Source organism: Pongo abelii, chromosome 2, assembly GCF_028885655.2.
Source record: "Pongo abelii isolate AG06213 chromosome 2, NHGRI_mPonAbe1-v2.0_pri, whole genome shotgun sequence".
In the NCBI taxonomy this organism is placed as follows: Eukaryota; Metazoa; Chordata; class Mammalia; order Primates; family Hominidae; genus Pongo; species Pongo abelii.
Genome location: NC_085928.1, coordinates 123050191 through 123070354, shown reverse-complemented (window position 1 = coordinate 123070354; position 20164 = coordinate 123050191). Strand labels below are relative to the sequence as shown.

General features: G+C 33.3%; 1 protein-coding gene across 2 annotated transcripts in view; it reads left to right on the top strand.

Moving 5' to 3' along the window:
- The window catches only part of STT3B (STT3 oligosaccharyltransferase complex catalytic subunit B), a 105586-nt gene that overhangs the window by 40916 nt on the left and 44506 nt on the right, over positions 1 to 20164 (top strand). For both annotated transcript variants that reach the window (XM_002813975.5, XM_054552441.2), the window contains exons 2-3: positions 2779 to 2887; positions 6173 to 6460. In XM_002813975.5, coding sequence (XP_002814021.1) covers positions 2779 to 2887; positions 6173 to 6460 — 397 coding nt within the window. The remainder of the gene's footprint in view (positions 1 to 2778; positions 2888 to 6172; positions 6461 to 20164) is intronic.

The window sequence follows — 20164 nt, the reverse complement described above, 5'->3', positions numbered from 1 at the left end:
GGAGTGGATGGTAGGTGTCTGATCATGAGTTTAGTTGAATGTGGAGTCTGAGATGCCTTTGTGACATTCAAGAAAAACATACCACATGGTTAGTCACATAACACTGGTTTGGACATGAGAAGAAAGATCTAGTTAGGGAGATGATATTAGTGAATTGTGGGCATACTGGTAATAATTGAAGACTTGGGTGAATGACATCCTTTCGGCAGAGATTTTAGAGTGAGTTAATAAGAGTATCTTAGGTAGAGGAGGCTACCTATACAGAAAACAGAGATTAGAGAGGTGGGGGTAAAAAAATCAAGAGACTGTTGTAGTCATTAAAGCCAAAGGAAGAATGATTTGATAAAGAGGGAGAGGCCAAGAATTATATAAAATGAAAAGTGAAAAATACTTGTCAGGAAAACTTTATGAGGTTGGACTCTCATGGTTCCTGGTTTTTAAAACGTGTTATTAATAGTCCCTTGAAGTCAGTTTTTTAAAATGAAAAATTAGGTTGAAAATTTAAAACCTTGGTATTCTTGCTTAAAATACTAGGCCTCTTCCATTAAAATATTTTCAGAAGTTTCGGGGGGGTGTTACTCTTTCTGGTGTATACTCAACTTTGTGTGGTGAATCTCTTCCTTATTTAGTTTAACTGTTGTTTATGAGCTTATCTGGGTAGAGCTATTTTTAGTTTTTGCTTCTATTGCTAATCCAGGTGTTTGGGTCTTGTTTTCAATGTTAATTTCTTGTCTTGGGGATTCTTTGTAAATTTAGACCCTTAATGCATAGCACAACGTTTAATTTAGCTTTTTTTATTGGAGCCTTTAAAGTCTTTAGATAGAGAAGAACTTTGTCACTTCCATGGTGGTGGTTAGATTGTTTTCCATCTTTTACTAGACAGCCTATCCATAATCCTGGCTTTGTAAATACAATCACTACTTTGTTTCTGGCATTTGAAGATATCCCTTTTTAAATTCTGATCTGGTAAATACTTCTTGGAGGAGGAAGGGAGCAGGGTAGCATTTCTAGCATTAGCTTAGCTTTCCATGTTGTTGGCACACAAAGTTATTACTTAAAATTCTGATTTTAAAATTCCCCTCAGAAATTTGGATATATTACTACATTGCCTTATAGCAATCCAGTGATTCCACTGAGAAATAAGGTATTAATCTAATTTTGTCATTCCTTTGTAGAAAACCTTTCTCTCTGAATTAATGATTTTAAGTTGTACTTTAGTATTTTGAAATGTATTGGGATGTGTATGCTCTGTGGAAAAAAAATTTTTTTTTATATCAGTGTAAGAACTAGACTACTTAAATTTTTTCATACTTTTTATCTTGTTCTAATTTGCTCTTCATTTTTGTCCTTTACGCTATTTAGCCTATCTTTTATCTTGGCAATTATAATTTTGCTGTTCAAAATCTTAAATGGATCCTTTATCATAAGTCTGTTTCATTACAGTAACTATAGCCTTTAAGTGCTTCAGAGATGCTATATTGTTTACTTATAGCTACACTAGTACTATCATAGGTACTGTTGTTAATCCCTGTTTTACAAATGAAGAAACTAGAAGGCAGAGAACATAAGTAACTTGCCCAACCAAGGTCACATAGCTAGTCAGTGTGGAACTAACATTCAAACCTATGCAGTATGATGCTAGAACCTGACCTCTCAACCTCTAGGTTATACTTCCTGTCAGGTCTGAAAGTTTAATATTAATAACTCTTTCAGAGTTAATATAACCCGGGGTTATATTAACCCTCTGAATATATTCTTGCTTCTGTTTCTACAGTATTAATTTTTCTATTTGTTGATTTTGATATTTAGCTGTCATGGTGATTGCTTTTGTCAAATGTTTGATTTTTTTTTTTGATATGTTGTTTATTTTAGTATTGGAAAAGACTAAAAATGCTACAAAGCTTGCATCTAGTGATTGTTGGAGTTGAGATCATCATAACTTGCTGCTGGAAAGGATGTATCAAACTGATCTGGGGTATAAGGATTTCCTGTTTATCTTGTATCCAGCATTGTTCTGCTTCTTGACTCACTTGTCTACGTGTAATGCTTCTACCTCAGGCAGACACCTCTGATGCCCACTTCCCTGCTTCTCAATAGTAGGGGGAAGGGGATTGACCTGACTGAGTATACTTAATGGCATTACCCTAAGGATTGCTCCAGGCTTTTCCCCTGCCCATCACAGCTGCTTTATACTAAACATGGAATATCCCTGGAATTGCCCTCTATGGTTTGTGGTTTTCTTCTGCCTTTCATTTTGGGCCCTGGTTTCTTCAATTTCATTTTTTCTCATTTGTCTCTTTTAGAAATTATAATTTCTTTTTCTATAAGGCCATATTCTTGTTTTACAGTGCTGCTATGGTTTATTCTCTTTATATTTTTAGTGCTATTATAGTTTAAAGCCAATGTTTTTAGGGTTGCAGGATTTTGGGCAATTATGGTGAGTGTACCCTTTCTTCCATTTTGATGTTATCTTCTGTCAGCAGTGCTTAATCTTTTGAGATTTATGAACTTCTTTATAGCCCTCTACCACCTGGACCCCAAGCAATGGCTAAATGTTATTTTGAGCATTACTAATTTTGTAGGTGTGGGTTTGAAGTTGGGGGTGTTTTTATTTATATAGAGGTATAAGCATGTTCTTCTGATATCTTCAGATTATGTTATACAAGTTTGATAAAAACGCTCTGAAAGATACATTTATGTAGCCACAGAGTTTAATATAAAGAAGGAGCTATTTCTATTAAGCAGTTTTATAACATTTCTTTTTTCTCTTTTCTCTAGGTTTAACTATAGATCAACACATCATCTTGCATCTCATGGGTTCTATGAATTTTTAAATTGGTTTGATGAAAGAGCATGGTATCCACTAGGAAGAATAGTAGGTGGTACTGTAAGTATATTAGCAGTTCTTTATGTTAATTATAACATTTATTGTTACTTGAGTAAATCATTAGTTGCCAAGGTGGTAGGGATTCTTGAAAGCTTTGTATAGTTAACAAATTTTTCTGTGGCTTATTATCCAGTATTCAGTTTACTTAGGCTCTTTTCTTGACACCTTCTCCCCTTAATCCCCAACCTGTTTTTGGATTGTCTCACACCAGCCACTCTTTTTGACAAGTGGTGGAGGCTGGATAGGGATCTGCTGTCACAGTGCATCTGAATGAAGTTCAGTTTATTTGTGTATTTGCTCTTACAGCAATTTGGTTGAAAAAGGAATTTGGAAGGACATAGAAACGTAGAATAATCATGATAATTATATATCTAGAATAATCAGATAATTAGGATTTTTCAGGCCCTGAATGTCTCCAAATTATTCCAGGTAACTGACTAAAGATTATAGTTCATGCAGACTTCTGATATCCAGAAAGATGACATAAAGGCAAATATTTTTAGGATTTGGGACATAAGGAGAATTGAAGGTGAAAGACAAGGCAACATTGTCTTGTATTGGAGAAATATATGTTTGATTTTTTTAAATCAATTTTGCCAGACTTATTCATTTTATTAGGGTTTTTCTTAACCCAAAGAAACTTCTGACTCTGTTGATTACTTCTAGTATATGTTTGTTTTGCATTTTTAAAATTTTAATTTATTTTCTTCTACTTTTGTGAGTTTATTTTCATGTTCTTTTTCTGACTTCTTGAGATGGTTTACTCAGTAATTTTCAACTTTTCTTCATTATTAAGAGATGCATTTTAAGCCTAGAAACTACACACTAACCACTGTACTAGCTGCATTTCATAAGTTCTGATGTGTAGTATTTTCATTATCATTTAAAATAAAATGTATCTTAATTTTATTATAATTTCCCTGACTCATGGATTATTTAGAATTATATTTAATTTCAAACATAAGGGGATTACCCAGTTATGTTTTTTGCTTTGTACTTCAAATATGTTGTGGTTAGAGAACACCTTCTATGTAATTTCAGTCCTTTAAAATTTATTGAGACTTGACTTGTGGCTTAGGATATATCCAAATTTTTATAAATGTTCCCTTTGTGTTTAGAAGGAACATGTTCTCCATGATAGTAAGGTGTTGTGTTTCTAGTCTGGGGCATCTTCTTATCCTTGATGTAAATAGAAAGACATAAAGAGATGAAGGCACAATAGTAGTTATCATGTTCTGCATTGTGAATTGGAGAAGTATTAAATGGGTAGTACATATGGCAGACAGCTATTACCTGCAGTTCTTGCGGTGCTGATCTTATCATATACCTAAATTGTATTACATTTGATAACTATAGTTTTTCTTGTGCAGTTTATAACTTTATCTTAAATTAATCCTCAGTGGAAGCCTGTTTTCTCTGAGAGTCCTGATGTCCTGAGATTTGGGATCATCCCTGTAATAATCTTTCTCATTTGCCTTTGCTGGAGAATTTTAGGGGTTTCACTGGTTTTAGGACAGTTTTACTTAGTTTGAGGTTTCTTATACTTAAGGTTATTATAAATGTAGAACCCACATTCACACATTTGAATGAGTTTCATATTCTCCTTTAGGACTTTGTTTCTGCTCTGAGCATTGGAAGTCTTGATGGATGAATAGAATTTGTCTAGTTTCATAAGCAGGTCCTGACTTTTTGCTGGTAATTAGGTCCGCACTCTGATCCCTGTGTTTGGCGAAACCCCCTCATTTTCATTCCTTAAGGCCTGTATCAGGCCTGGTTATGTTTGGCTTTTTTCTTCTCTCCTGTGGGCTCCCATGACATCAGCGCCTACTTTGAATTTCCTCTTCATTTTTGGCATCTGGAGAATACCCTATCTTGAGCTTGATTATGCTTTTTTTGTTGTTGGGGTTTTATTTGTTGGTTTATTTTTGGTTCTTTCATTTAGTACTTCTATGAATCTTGGCTGTTTTTGTGTGTGTCAGTTCAGTCTACCGTATTATATGGATATATTGACTTAACTTGAAAAATATTTTAAATTCACTTTCTTTTTTTTTTTCCCCCTAATATTGCTGACAAAATTACGCACTGGTACCTAGTATTGAATCTGAAGTAGAACAAAATTTTTATGTGTTGAGAATGTGGATGAATTATCATCCTTTTTTTCTCCCCCTCCCCCTTTCTCCTTCCATGCATGCAGTAGGTATTGAGCATCCACTTTGTGCCAATTATTTTTCTGGATGCTGGAGAAAAATTTCCTGCTATTCTGGAGCTTATATTCTTGTGAGCGTAGGCAGTTAATAAATAGAAAGTAAATAAGTAAAATAAATAGTACGTCAAATGATGATAAGTGTTATGGAGAAAAAGCAAGAGAGTTAAAGACGGGAGTGTAGGGGAGAGAGGTTGCAGTTACAAACTGTATAGCCAGGAAAGGAAATTTATAACCTTTGTAGTTTCTGTTATGGAGTAAAAAGGGAGTCTTTTAGGACTTAGCTAAGGAAGCAGATGTAAATGCATGTTTTAGTCACTGAATAATAACTCAGGAAGAATGTCCTGTTCACTGTTCTTGAATCCTTTTAATGTTTGATGTTCCTCTTTTAGAGTGAGGGTATGTGTAACTGTTAACTGGCCTCTTCTAGTTTATTATTTCCCTTTTATCCCTAAGTACTTTACGTGGTATAAAAAAATTTAATTTTTCAGGAGTCCCAAAACGTTATCTCTGGATTCACCAACTGACTGTTCCCTCTTTTCCTAGCTAGACTGTTCCCTCTTTTTCCTTGCTTGCTTTCCAAATCTAGGGCTTGAAAGGAGGGAACATTTTTTATAAATATGACTTAAATAATTTTGTGTGTAATTTTTCTTTATCTTTCTTTTCTCATTTTCTTATGTACACACAAGTAGGGGCAAAATTGGAGTATGTTAGAACTCCAAACTCAAGGATAAGCTAGACTAAGACCCTGTTTTGATTAAAAAAAAAAAAAAAAGTTAGTGGGATCAGTAAGAAAGTTACCTACAGTTAACATTGTTAAACATTTTGAATTTTAATCATTCTTGTTTCATATTCTTTCTGATCTTTTTATGTATTCCTCCAGATATGAGCTAGTTCTTTGTATGCAGCACAAAAAGGTGTGGGGTTTTTTTTGTAGTTTATAAAGAAGGCAAATTGTTTTGAGATGTTGCTTTCAAACTTACGTAAGGTAAACAAAATGTAATGATAAAGAAGAGTACATACATTAATATTTTTGTGTCTCATTTTATATGTAATTAAATTTTCCATTTTTTTCTTCCTAGGTTTACCCAGGGTTGATGATAACCGCTGGCCTTATTCATTGGATTTTAAATACATTGAACATAACAGTTCACATAAGAGATGTATGTGTGTTCCTTGCACCAACTTTTAGCGGCCTTACATCTATATCTACTTTCCTGCTTACAAGAGAACTTTGGAACCAAGGAGCAGGACTTTTAGCTGCTTGTTTTATTGCCATTGTACCAGGCTACATATCTCGGTCAGTAGCTGGATCCTTTGATAATGAAGGCATTGCTATTTTTGCACTTCAGTTCACATACTATTTATGGGTGAGTAACAGTTAATGTTTTGCTGCCATTATTACTCGTGACCTTTCTCCTGAAACACTTCAGGCTGTACGCAAATTTGTCTTTTACAAATTATGTAGTTGCGTACAGAGGTCTGTATTACTGTTCATAATCAATTTAATAATGGATAACATTTTAAAATATGTTAGGCATCTCTCAAGTTATGTGTAAATATCCTTTTTTAATAAGTCAGAACTCCAAAAGAAGAGCTGTCATAAAACAATCTGTTGATATTTTTGTTTGTTTTGGGGAGATAGGTAAGAAATAGTTACCCAGGAAAGTTGAAGCATGGTTTGATGGCTTAGAATTTTAAATTATTTCTGAAACTAGCATTATTTGTTTTGCTGCTGCTAGGTTAAACTTAATGATTTTTTCCCCTATGTATGAAATATGATGCTACTTAATCTTGGGTTCACTTTAGAGCTTGCATTTATTTATGTATTTATTATTTTAGCTTTAGCTTATAATTTTCCAGTGATAGAAATTACCAAAATTTGTGTGTGTCAATATGTTTTTGTATATTTTATTAAGTATATTTTTAGATAGCTAGGTGAATGGCAGCATAAATTTTCTCTTTAATAATTATTTTATATTGTTCAAAACTACTTGGTTAATGAGTATTTTTGCTCTAGCATGGAATTCCAGAGAATGTTGCAATGTGATCAGTATAGACGTGTCTTAATCTTGAGTTTAAAAGAGAAGAAAGAAAAATACCCATACAAGTGAAGATGATACCAAGCAGTAGGATGTTGCCAGTGCTGCTGTACTTATCAAAAAGTGTTTTCAAAAACTCTGTTTATTGTGTGCAGCTGAGAAAAAAAAAAAAAAACCCTTAAAATCTAGAACCTCTGTTGAATGCCTTTTAATAAACTATATAATATTTTAAATCATAAAAATAATACATGCATATGTGGCTAGACCCTGATAATATAATGCTTACTGGAAAAATAAGTTGTGATAAAATATGTGCAGTATGAGAAATCCTTGATGTAAGTTTTTAAGCAGTACAAACCACACTATGTCTGTTAATAGCAGTTTATAAAGAAAGTATAAAAATGTGATAGATAAGCTGCATGTACACCAGCTTTGTGATAATGGGTTTTCCTGAGGGTGGGTGGGTGATACTGAGGTGGGCAATATTAAGGGAGCTTCAACTAGCTCAGCTAAAAAAATTTTAAATCAAATATTCTGAAGCAAATGTATTATTTTTGAATTTGAAAGTCTGAAAAGTTAGGTTCGTAACTATTTTAATATTCTCTACACTTGTGTATGTTTCAAATACTTTATAATAAATTTAAAAAATAAAATATTCTATTTTGTGGACATTTAGACAACAGAAAAATATAAAGAAAAAAATCACCCAGAGTGAACCACCATTTGCCTTTTTGAATTTTGAGCACATTACATTCATGAATAAGTCCCAGTTGGTCATGGTATATAATCTTTTTCATACGCTGCTGAATTTGGTTTGCTAGTATTTTCCTAAGGATTTATGCATCTGTGTTCATAAGGTGATATTGGTTTATAATATTCTTTACTTGCAGTGTCTGTCTGGCTTAGGATTAGGATAATGCTGGCATCATAGAATGAGTTAGGAAGTGTTCCCTTCTCTTCAGTTTTTGGAAAAGATTGAGGAGGATTAGTGTTGGTTCAGTTCTTTAAACGTTTTAGTAGAATTCACCAGTGAAGCCATTGGGACCAGGACTTCTCTTTTTTGGGAGATTTCTGATTGCTGATTCAGTCTCCTTGCAAGTTGTCTCTGCAGATTCTCTATTTCATCCTGACTTAGTCTTGGTAGGTTTTTGTGTTTCTATTAATAGGAATTTGTTGATGTAAGCTATTCAATTTGTTGGCATACAAGACTTGATAATACTCTCTTAAAATCCTTCTTGTCCCCTATGGAATCAGTAGTAATGTTCCGCTTTCTGATTTTAGTGATTTGAGTCTTCTCTCTTTTTTACTTAATCTAGCCAAAGATTTGTCAATTGTGTTGCTCTTTTTAAAGAACCAACTTTTGGTTTCATTGATTTTTTTTTCTGTATTCTTTTTCTTTTCTCTCTTTTAGTATATATGCTGCTGAAGCGAGCACTCTATTTTATCTCTGTTATAGTCTTTATTATTTATTCAATTTTATCTTTCTGGAAGCTTTGGGTTTAGTTTGTTCTTTTTCTTTCTTTCTTTTTTTGGAGACAGAGTCTTGCTCTGTCGCCCAGGCTGGAGTGCAGTGGCGCAATCTTGGCTCACTGCAACCTCTGCCTCCCAGGTTCAAGCGATTCTCTGCCTCAGCCTCCCGAGTAGCTGAGGTTACAGGCACCTGCCACTATGTGTGGCTGATTTTTGTATTTTTAGTAGAGATGGATTTTCACCATGTTGGTCAGGCTGGTCTTGAACTCCTGAACTCGTGATCCACCCACCTCGGCCTCCCAAAGTGCTAGGTTTACAGGCGTGAGCCACCGCACCCAGCCCTAGTTTGTTCTTTTTCTAGTTCACAACGTAGTTTGTGAAGTCAGGTTTTTGATTGAGATTTTTTTTTGTTTTTGAATGTAGGCATTTATAGCTATAAAGTTTTCCCTTAGTACTACTTTGACGGTGTCTCTTAAGTTCTGATACATTGTGGTTTTGTTTTCATTCATCTCTGAGTATTTTCTCCTTTTTATTTTTTGATCTGTTGGTAAGTATCTGGTTTAATTTCCACAAATTTATTTCCCAGTTTTCCTTCTGTTATTGATTTCTGACTTCATCCTGTTGTAGTTGGAGAAGATACTTTGTATGGTACCTATCTTTTTAAATCTATTGAAACTTAATTTTCGACTTTAATTTGTGGCCCAACATATTGTCTGTCCTGGAAAATGTCCCATGTGTACTTGAGAAGAATTGTGTATGCTGTCGTTGTTCAATAATGTGTTTTGTGTGTCTTTTAGACCTAGTTGGTTTGTTGTGTTAAGTTCTATATCATCTCCTGTCTGGTTGTTCTATCCATTATTGAGAATAGAGTATTGATGTCACCAGCTATTATTGTAAAACTGTTTATTTCTTCAATTCTGTCAAGTTTTTTCTTCCTATATTTTGATGGTCTGTTATCAGGTACATAAATGTTTGCAATTGCTATACCTTCTTGCTGATTGAACTGTTTTATTGCTGTATATACTGGGTTCTTTCTGTTTTGTAACCTTTTTTTTTTAAAGAAAAATTCAAAGTCTGTTTTTTCTTTTTTAATTTTGTAGAGATGAGGTTTCACCATGTTGCCCAGGCTGGTCTCGAACTCCTGGGCTCAAGCAATCCTCCGTCCTCACCTCCCAAAGTGTTGGAATTACCACCACACCCTGACTTTTTTTGTTTCGTTTTGTTTTGTTTTGAATTTTGTAGAGTTAAAGTCTGTCTTTTCTCATATTAGTATAGCCATCCCTGCTGTCTTTTGGTTACTATTTGCATGGAATAACTTTCTGTCCTTTCAGTCTCTTTGTCTTTGGATTTAAAGTGCATCTCTTACGTAACTGCATGTAGTTGGATTATATGTTTATTCTTTCTGCCAATCTCTGTTTTTGTAGAGTTTAATACACATTGGAAGTAATTACTCGTAAAGAGGGACTGATTTCTGTGGTTGTGCTGTTTTCTACATGCCTTATAGCTTTTTTTTTGTCCCTCATTTCTCCATTAGTCTTCTTTTATGTTTAGTGGATTCTTTTGGTAGTGAAACATTTGAATCCCTTTACTTTTGAGCATATTTGTGGATTGCCTTTTCACTCTGGATAGTGTCCTTTGCATGAATTTTAAATTTTTATGAAGTCTAATTAATTTTTGTTGTTGTTGCTTGTGCTTTTAGTGTCATATTTAAGGAAACTGTTGGCCTAATTGAAGCTCATGAAGACTTACACCTCTGTTTCCTTCTAAAGATTTTATATGTCAAGTTCCTCCACTTAGGTCTTTGATCCATTTTGAGTTAATTTTTGTATATGGTGTGAGAGAGGAGTTCCAACTTCATTCTTTTGCATGTGGATATCCACTTATCTTAGCACTGTTAAAGAAAAATACTCTTTTTTGTTGAATGGTTTTAGCACTTTTGTCAAAAATCAATTGATTATAAATGTATGGGTTTATTTCTGGACTCTCAATTCTATTCCATTCCCTTGCCATCTGTATGTTGTGTCTTTATGCCACTACCGCACAGTTTTGGTTACTGTAGCTTTGTAATGAGTTTTGAAATCCAAAAGCATAAGTCCTTCAACTTTGTTGTTCTTTTTCAAGATTGCTTTGGCTATATGGGGTCCCTTGCATCTTCATAAGTTTTAAGATTAGCTTGTTCATTACATCTTTTTTTTTTTAAGTGGCATGATATTGTTTTGTTAATTCAACAAATTTTTGTAGAATACAATATGGAGCAGGTGCTGTTTTATGTGTGGATTATACAAGGTTATATGAAGTTGATAATCTAGTAGAAGAAATTATAGATATCATTGCTTTGAAGGATCATATTAACAAAAGGATGGAATGATAAAACATTCTCACCCAGAAACTGGGAGGTTATCTGGTGAGTTTTTCCTTTTCTTTTTAAAAACAATATATTTAAATAAATTAGGTTTATGGTGGAAATAGCTTCAGTATTTGAAAATTAGAACACTTGTGTTTGAGTTCTGGCATAAAATACTCTCTGACTCTTGACAAATTGACACTTTTGAATCTCATTCAATTTTCTCTTAAGATAGAGAAAACGTTTTGCCTACAGAATTATAATAGATGATGACATTTATTTAAAATTTCATTATTACTAATTGAAAGTGGAAATAATTACGGTTCTAACTACTATGAAAAGTTGTTTGTAGCCCAAATGAAGTTATAAAAAGGTGAAAACATTTTTTGTAATCTCTAATATATAAATGTTAAGTTGTCTAATTCCTCACCCAGTGTTTTTATTTTTAAACCAACTCTTTTACAAGGTACATGTTTTTAAAATTTAAAAGATAAGTACTTTGTCATAGCATTATTATTTGTTGATGCCGTATTACTGTTACAAGCTGGTGTTGACAGACATTTTTGGACATTTTGGATTTGTGTCCTACAGAGATTAAAACATTTTCATCATGATTGAGTGATTAAGAGTGAAGTCTGTAGCATAATTGCCAGGGTTTGGTTTTCTCTTGGTTTGATTTCCAGCTCTGTCACTGGAGGTTGTTTAAATCCCCACCCTGTGCCTGTTCTATCAACTATAATATGGAAGTAATAATTGTACCTTCCTTATATAACTTAAAAGTTAATACATGTAAAGGTATAGAATATTGTGAGAACATAGTAAGAAATGAGTACATGTTTGTTATTATTTATGAGCACCAGAGTACATGATTCAGAAAAGTAATTAACACAGATAAAGTAGTACAAGGAGCAGTGTTTATCGTATTGCCTCTTACAGGTTTTGTTTTGTTTTGTTTTGTTTTTTTTTGTTTTATTTTGTTTCTTTAAGATTCCCTCCTGTACCTTTGTAGTCAATCTTCTCCCTACCCCATTTCTGGCAACCACTGGTCTGATTTCTGTTTCTCTGTCTATATAGCTTTGGGAGTTTCTTTTTTAGAATGCCATATAAATACAGACAGTAGGTGTGACCCTGTATATCTGTCTTCCTTCACTTAGCATAATATTTTTGAGAATGTCATCCATGTTGTTGATGTTTTAGTAGTTCATTACTTTTTATTGGTGAACAGTACTCCATTATATGGATGTACTACAATTTCTTTTCCAGTTTTTGGCAATGATGAATTAAGTGGCTATAAAATTGTTTGCTTATGGGTCTTTGTTTGGACATATATTATTATTTCACTTAGGTAAATGCATAGGCACAGATTGGTGGTTTGTGTGATAAGTATAGGTTTAACTTTATAAAAAGCTGCCAAGCAGTTGGTCAAAGTTGCTGTATTCATTTTGCATTCCCTCCACAAATACATAACAGTAATATTTACTCTACTACTCCATCAGATGGCATGGTCACATTTTTAAATTTTGCCCATTCTTGTATGTAGGTAGTAGTATCTTATGGCTTTTGTTTGCTTTTCCCCAATGACTGATGAGCATCTTTTCACGTGCTTATTTGCCGTCCCTGTTCTTTGATGAAATGTCTGTTCATATCTTGCCCATGTTTTGATTGAGTTGTTTTCTTACTCTTGAGGTGTGAGAGTTCTTTATATATTTTGGAAATAAATACTTTATCAGATGTGTGCTCTACAAACATTTTCTCTAGTCTCTTCCTAAGAGCAGAAAATTTTGATTTTTATGGAATTTATCAGTTTTTTTTTTTCAATAGATCTTGCTCTTGGTATCTTATCTAAGAGATCTTTGCCTACCCTAAAATCACAAAGATTGTCTCATGTATTTACTTCTAGAAATTAAATAGTTTTAGGTTTAACACTCAGGTCTGTCATCTATTTCAAGTTGATTATGGTCTGGTGCAATATAAGGGTTGTTGGATTTGAATGTTATGTTTTTCCAACATAATGTGTTGAAAAGATTGTTCTTTCTCCACTGAATTATCTGCTTTGGTAACCTTGTCAAAATCAATTGAATATATACATATGGGTCTGTTTTGGGACTCTTCTGTTTATCTGTGTCTGTCTATATAACAATACCTTATGTTATTTTCATTAGTTTCTAGAAACTTTTGAAATCAGGTAGCATGAGTAATCTAATGTTATTTCTCTTTTTCAGAATTAATTTGGCTTTTCTTAGCTGTTTGCATCATGTAAATTTTAGAATCACATTATTAACTTCTTTAACGAAAAAGCCTTCTGGGATGTTGATTGGAAGTGCATTGAATGTATAGGTCAGTTTGGAATAGAATTGTTATCTTAATATGTAGTCTTCTGATCTGTGAATATGGTATTTCTTTCCATTTATTTAGATCTTCTTCATTTTTGCTTTAATTTTTCTGGGTGATCAGGTTAGTGACTTGATCTATTTTAAGCACTGAAAGCTATAATTTTTCCTTTAAATACTACTTTAGCTGTACTCCATAAATTTTTTTATTGAAAAATAGTTTGCATATTATAAAATTTATCCTCTTAGGGAATGGAATTCAGTGGCTTTTAGTGTATTAACCAAGTTGTACCATTACCACTATCCAGTTACAGAACATTTTAACACTCCAAAAAGAAAGCCCCGCCCATGATCAGTGACTTTCATTTTCACATCCCCCCAGCCCTTAGCAACCGGTATTGCTTTCTGCCTCTCTGATTTGCCTATTCTGGAATTCCATATAAAAGGAATTATATAATATGTTGCCTTTTATGTCTTTTTTTTAAAAATTTTCAAATATAAATGGGTTCTCATTATATTGCTCAGGCTGGTCTTAAACTCCTGGCCTTAAGCTACCCTCCCACCTCAGCCTCCCAAAGTGTGAGCGACCTTACCTGTTTTACCTCTGGCTTCTTTCACTTACAATAGTATTTTCAAGGTTTGTCTATGTTGAAGTATTTATAAATACTTTATTTTTTTATTGCTGAATAATATTCCAGTGTATGGTTATCACATTGTATTTCTCCATTTTTTCAGTTGATTAAACATTTGGGTTCTTTCTAATTTCTGTCTATGATGAATAACACTGCTGTGAACATCTATGTACATTTTTATTACATTTTAAACATTTATAAACATCTGTGTACAAATTACACGGATGAATTGCACAGATGAATTACACAGAAGAATTGCACAGAGTTTTTAATGCTGTATTTTAATTTTCTAGCTCAGATATTTTCTAATTTCCCATGTGACTGACAGTGTCACCAAGGATGCTGAACTTCTATCCTACTCCAAATCTTTTTCATGACTACTTGGTAGGGCTTATGAAAAGAGCTTGTGAATGTAAATTCTTCTTATGTCTGGTTTCCTTAGCTGTTTTAACACTTGCTTATTTGCCTTGTGACTTTAGCTCTCTGATAAGCCTAAGAAAACTTACTATTTTGTAGATCATCTAGAATTTTTCCCTTATTGTTGAGGTGAAAATAACATTCTCTTGCAGCTTTCCACATCCCAAGCACAAGTGGAATTCAGTGCATCTCCTAATACTGTGAACCAAAACACAAGATGGCCCATGTTTGTAGGCCTAAAGCAATACTACTTTCCAATAGAACTTTCTACTCTGTTTAATAAGATAGTCACTGGCCGCATGTATATGGACTTTTTTTTGTGCAGGTACTAGGTGCTTCACTATAATATAAGTAATAGAATTGAGTTTTACTCTTAAAATATTTGTCTCAAATATTTATTTCTTTTAAATCAATTAGGAAATGTTAACTTATTCTAGAAACAGAGGACCTCATAATTTGTGAGAATTATGTGAAGTTAATTCCCTAAGCCTAATCCATTAAAAAAATTCTTTTACAAAAATGTCTCTTTAGTCATCTGGATGCACTAAATTTCTTCTAGATTTGCTCAGTATAGAGGAAGAAAGCCATTGGTAAATTCTGTTGGAATACAGTTTTCATGCCATGTTTGGGCTACCACTAGATTTTTGCCTTTTATTCCAATGTAGATTTTTCCAGTGTTGTTTTCTAGAAAGTGTTGCACTTTACATTCATGTCTGTGATTCATTTTGAGTTATTTTCATGAAAAGTATAAGATCTGTGTCTAGATTGATTTTTTTTTTGTATGTGGTTGTCCAGCTGTTACAGCATTATTTGTTAAAAAGATTATTCTTTTTCTATGTATTGTCTTTTGTCAAAGGTCAGTTTATATTTATGGGGCTCTATTTCTGTGCTCTGTTCTGTTCTGCTGATCTGTTTGTTCTTTTCCCACACTGTCTTGATTACTGTAGTTGTATGATAAGTCTTGAAGTCAGGTGTATGTAGTATCAGTCTTGTTTCAATATCATGTTAGCTAGTCTCAGTCTTTTGCCTTTCCATATAAACATTCAAATTGATTTGTTGATGTCCACAAAGTCACTTGCAGAGATAAGGTTTGTTATCTTAACAACATTGTCTTCCTATCATAAACATGGAATATATCTCTGTTTATTTACGTCTTTGATTTCTTTCATCAGAGTTGGTAGTTTTCCATATAGGGATTCCACACATATTCTGTTGGTTTTATACCTAAGTAATTCATTTTGTGTGTGTGCTAATATGTACTGGCTGCTAAATGCTGTTATGTTTTTAATTTTAAATTTCAGTTCATTACTGGTATATAGGAACAAGTTTAACTTTCATATATTAACCTTGTATCCTCCAGTGTTGTCTATAATCATTTATTGATTCCAGTAATTTTCTGATTCTTTGGGGTCTTTTACATAGACAATCATGTCATGCACGAAAAAAAGTCAGCTTCATTTCTTCCTTCTCAGTCTGTGTACTTCTTTTCTTATTGCATTTGCTAGGACTTCCATTACAATGCAAATAGGAGTGATGAGAGAGGACAACTGTATCTTGTCCTGATCTCAGGGGGAAAACATGATTATGAATTTATTTCTGGATTCTGTTCTGTTCTGTTGATCTAGATGTCTATACCTACCTCATAAACATAGATCTAGTTGTCTGTACTGACCCAATTACTATAACTTCATTGTACATTTTAAAATTGGGAAGTATTGTAGATCATATATTCTGTGACCTTGCTAAACTTGCATGTTAAAACTTACTTTTTACATTCCTTAGGATTTTCTGCATACAAGATCATGTTATCTTCAGAGACAGAGGGTCTTTGCTACTTTTTTCCCGAACCGTATACCTTTAATTTTTTTTCCTTGCCTGGTTGTACTGACTGGAACCTCTGACATCACGTTGGACAGGGTAGTTTTTCCTGCCCTATTTCTTGAAATAATTCTCATGGGATTGGTATTACTTCTTCTTTAACTGTTTGTTTGGCAGTATTTACCATTGAAGCCATGTGGACCAGGGAAGATTTTTAATATGAATTCAGCTTTTTAATGACATCGTATTATTCAGATTTTCTATTTTTTCATGAGTAATTTGGTAGTATCTTTTTTAAAGTTTTTTTATTTTATCTAAATGACCTAATTTGTAGGCAGAAATTGTTCATAATATTTCTTTATAAGTCTTTGGATTTCTGTACAATCTGTAGTGATGTCACCTTCCTTATTCCTGGTACTGATAATTTGTATCTTCTCTCCTTTCTTCATTAGTCTAGATAAAGCTTATCCAACTTTGGGTTTCACTGATTTTTTTTCCTTTATATTTTCAATTGCATTGATTTCTTCGTCTTCATTATTTCCTTCTAATTCGCATTTGGTTTACTCTTTTCTAGCTTCTTAAAGTTGAAGCTTAAGTTATTTTCTCCATTTCTACTTTTCTAGTATAACTATTTATACTAGAATATACTGTATTTACTTCTTTAGCTGTAGTCTCTGTGTTTTAATATGTGGTGTTTTCATTGTCATGTGGTTGAATATTCTTCGAATTCATAGTTTCTTTGACTCATGAGTTTTTTCTAGTCATGGTGTTTAATTTCCAAATATTTGGGGTTTTCTTAGCATACTTTTTTTTGTTCTGATTCTGTTGTTGAAGACCATACTTTGTATAATTTGTCTTTTTAAGTATATGGAGACTTGTTTTATGGTCTAGCACAAAAGAAGTCTGTGAAGTATGGCCCATATGTAGGTTACCTGCTTTAGTAAATAAAATTTTACTGGAACATAGCCCTGGCCATTCATAAACATATACTGTCTTTGGCTTTGACACCAGAATGACAGAATTGCATAGTTGTGACAGATCTGGCTCCTAAGTGTAAATATTTACTATCTTGACTGTTCAAAACAAGATTTCTGGATCCTGGTCAAGCATGCTCTCCATCCTGGACAGTGATCCACATATGCTTGAAAAGAACATGTATTCTGCTGTTTGGAGGTTGCATATCGTAAATTAATGGTCAGGTCAAGTTGGTTGATATTGTCCAAATCTTCTATATGCTCATTGTTTTTTTTTTCAAGTTCTATCTTCAACAATATGGTTGGAGATTTCAATAACTGCCTCTCAGAAACTGTTTCTTCTTTTAGTTCCGTTAGTTCCTGCTTTATGTATTTTAAGGATTTGTTTTAGGTCCCTGTATACTTAAAATTTTTACATTTTACTGGTATATTGACCCTTTTATTATAGTGAAGTAGTTCTCTTTATCTCTAGGAATGTTGTCTTAAAATCTGCTTTGTTTGATTGATTTCATGTGATTCCTGTTTCCGTGGCTTATCTTTTTCTGTCCTTTAAAATCAAACTATTTGTATCTCTGGATTTTAAAAGTTTCATTGACTGCGTATGGTTAGATCTTGCTTTTTTATCCAGACTGACCATCTCTGCCTTTTTATTGGAGTTTTAAGTATTGTTTGATTTGCACCTGCCATTTACTGTCCTCTTTTGTGTTGAAATGCATTTTTAAGTATACCATTTTAATTCCCCTGATTGTTTAGCCTGTTATTGCTATTTATTTATAGCGCTTGATGCAGAGAAGAATTATGCGTCTTAATATTACAATCTACTTCTACTTAACATAATTCTGGTAAAATATAGCAGCTTTGCTCCAACACAGTCTTATTTTTTCTCTCCTCTCCTCTGTGCTGTTATTGTCATATGTATTATATCTATGTATGTTATCTACCTAACAATACAGATTATATTTATATTCATATAACTTATACTTATTAAATTAAGAAAACAATCAAGAGAGTCTTCTATATACTCCATATTTACCATTTCCAGTATTCTTTGTTCTGTCCCATCATCTGAGTTTCCATTTTTTATAATTTCCTTTTAGCCTGAAGGACTTTCTTTAATATTTTTTCTAGAGCAAATCTGCTGTAATGGAATTTTTCAATTTTGCCTTCATTTTTCCCCCAATTTTTTTAAACTATGGTAAAATTGACATGACACAAAATTTATGTTTTAATCATTAAGTATATACTTTATTGGCATTAAGTACATTGATTATGCAACCATCACCACCATCCATCTCCAGAGCTCTTTATTTTGCAAAACTGAAACTCTGTACCCATTAAACAATATCTCCCCTTTCCACCTTCCCCTCAGCCCCTGGCACCCACCATTCACATTTTTGTCTCTATGATTTTGACTAAATACTTCACATAGGTGGAATCATATAGTATTTGTCTTTTTGTGACTGGCTTGTTTCACTTAGCATAATGTCTTCAAGGTTTATCCATGTTGTAGCATGTCAGGATTTTCTTCCTTTTTAAGGTGGAATAATATTCCATTGTATGTATATGCCATATTTTGCTTATTGATTCATCTGCAGCTGGACACTTTTATGGTTTAGCTACTTTGAAAGTGGTTATACAAATCTCTCTCCAAGACCTTGCTTTTAATTATTGTGAGTATATACCTTGAAGTGGAATTGTTGGGTCATATGTCAATTCTATTTTTAAATTTTGGAGAAATGCCAAACTGTTTTCTACAACAGCAGTATCATTTTACATTCCCACCAACACTGCACAAAGGTTTAATTTTTCCCTGTCCTTGCCAACACATGTTATTTTCTGGTTCTTTTGATAGTAGCCATCCTAATGGGTGTGAGGTGGCATCTTGGAGTTTTATTTTTAGTTCCCTAATGAGTAGTAATGTTGAGCATATTTTCATGTGCTTATTGCCCATTTGTAAAAGCCTACACCTTCTCCAGGGTATTCACGGTGACTTTCTAATTTCCCGTCATATATTTCTTCATATATGTGGTTGATTTTGAGTGTCGTAGTCTTCAGTATTTGGTTTCCAAAGTGGGGAAAAGCAGAAAAATGAAGGTGAAAAAAGTGCCAGCCCTTTAAATCCCCTGTCAGTCACTTCAGCCAGAGGAGGGGCTTGCAACATTGGGGCCAAAGTGCAAAGGTGATCACCTCTGTCTGCTCTTCTGTGACAAAAAGCAGCAATCAGTGATCAGAGTGCAGAACCTCAATACTTGGAGGACAAGTTTCCTCGCATCAGATTGATTCTGCCCGTGCAATTATTGTCTAGGTGGGGAGCTGATTTCTGTCGCTTCTTCTTTCAGTATCTTCCCAGAATCCTCACCTGCCTTCCTTTTTGAAGGATAGTTATGTAAGAATATATTAGGTTGGTGCAAAAGTAATTGCCGTTATTCCCATTACTTTTAATGATACTTTGCTCTTTCATTTAACACTTGATAATTTTCTCTTTCATTTAACGCTGTGAGTATGTCATTCCACTGCCTTCTGTCAAAATTTTTTTTTCTGATGCAAAGTCAATCATGTCGTTACTTCCTTGTGGGGTTTTTTTTTTTCTTTCTCTTTTCAACTTTTCTTCTTTGTGTTTATCTACCAGTATTTTGACTACAGTTTACCTAGGTGTAGTTCTCTGTGTTTATTATATTTGGTGGCTTCTTGGGTTTCATGGATCTGTAGATTAGTGCTTACCTTAGAATTTGGGAAGTTGTAATTGTTTCTTTAAATGTTTTTATCTGTCTGTCTTTGTAGCCTCTCTTTTTTTGAACTTCGTTTTTCTCTGTTCTTTGGGTTGGATACTTTCTGTTGACCTATCTTCATGCTCACTGATTCTTCTGCCATCTCAAATTTGCCATTAAGCCTACTTAGTGAATTTTTTATTCCATTTATTATGCTTTTCAGCTCTAAAATTTCTAATTCATTCTTATTTCTCACATGTATAGGAGAATATATATATTCTGTTTCTTTATGGAAATTTTGTGTTATATCATTATATTTTTCTTTAATTTTCTTAATAT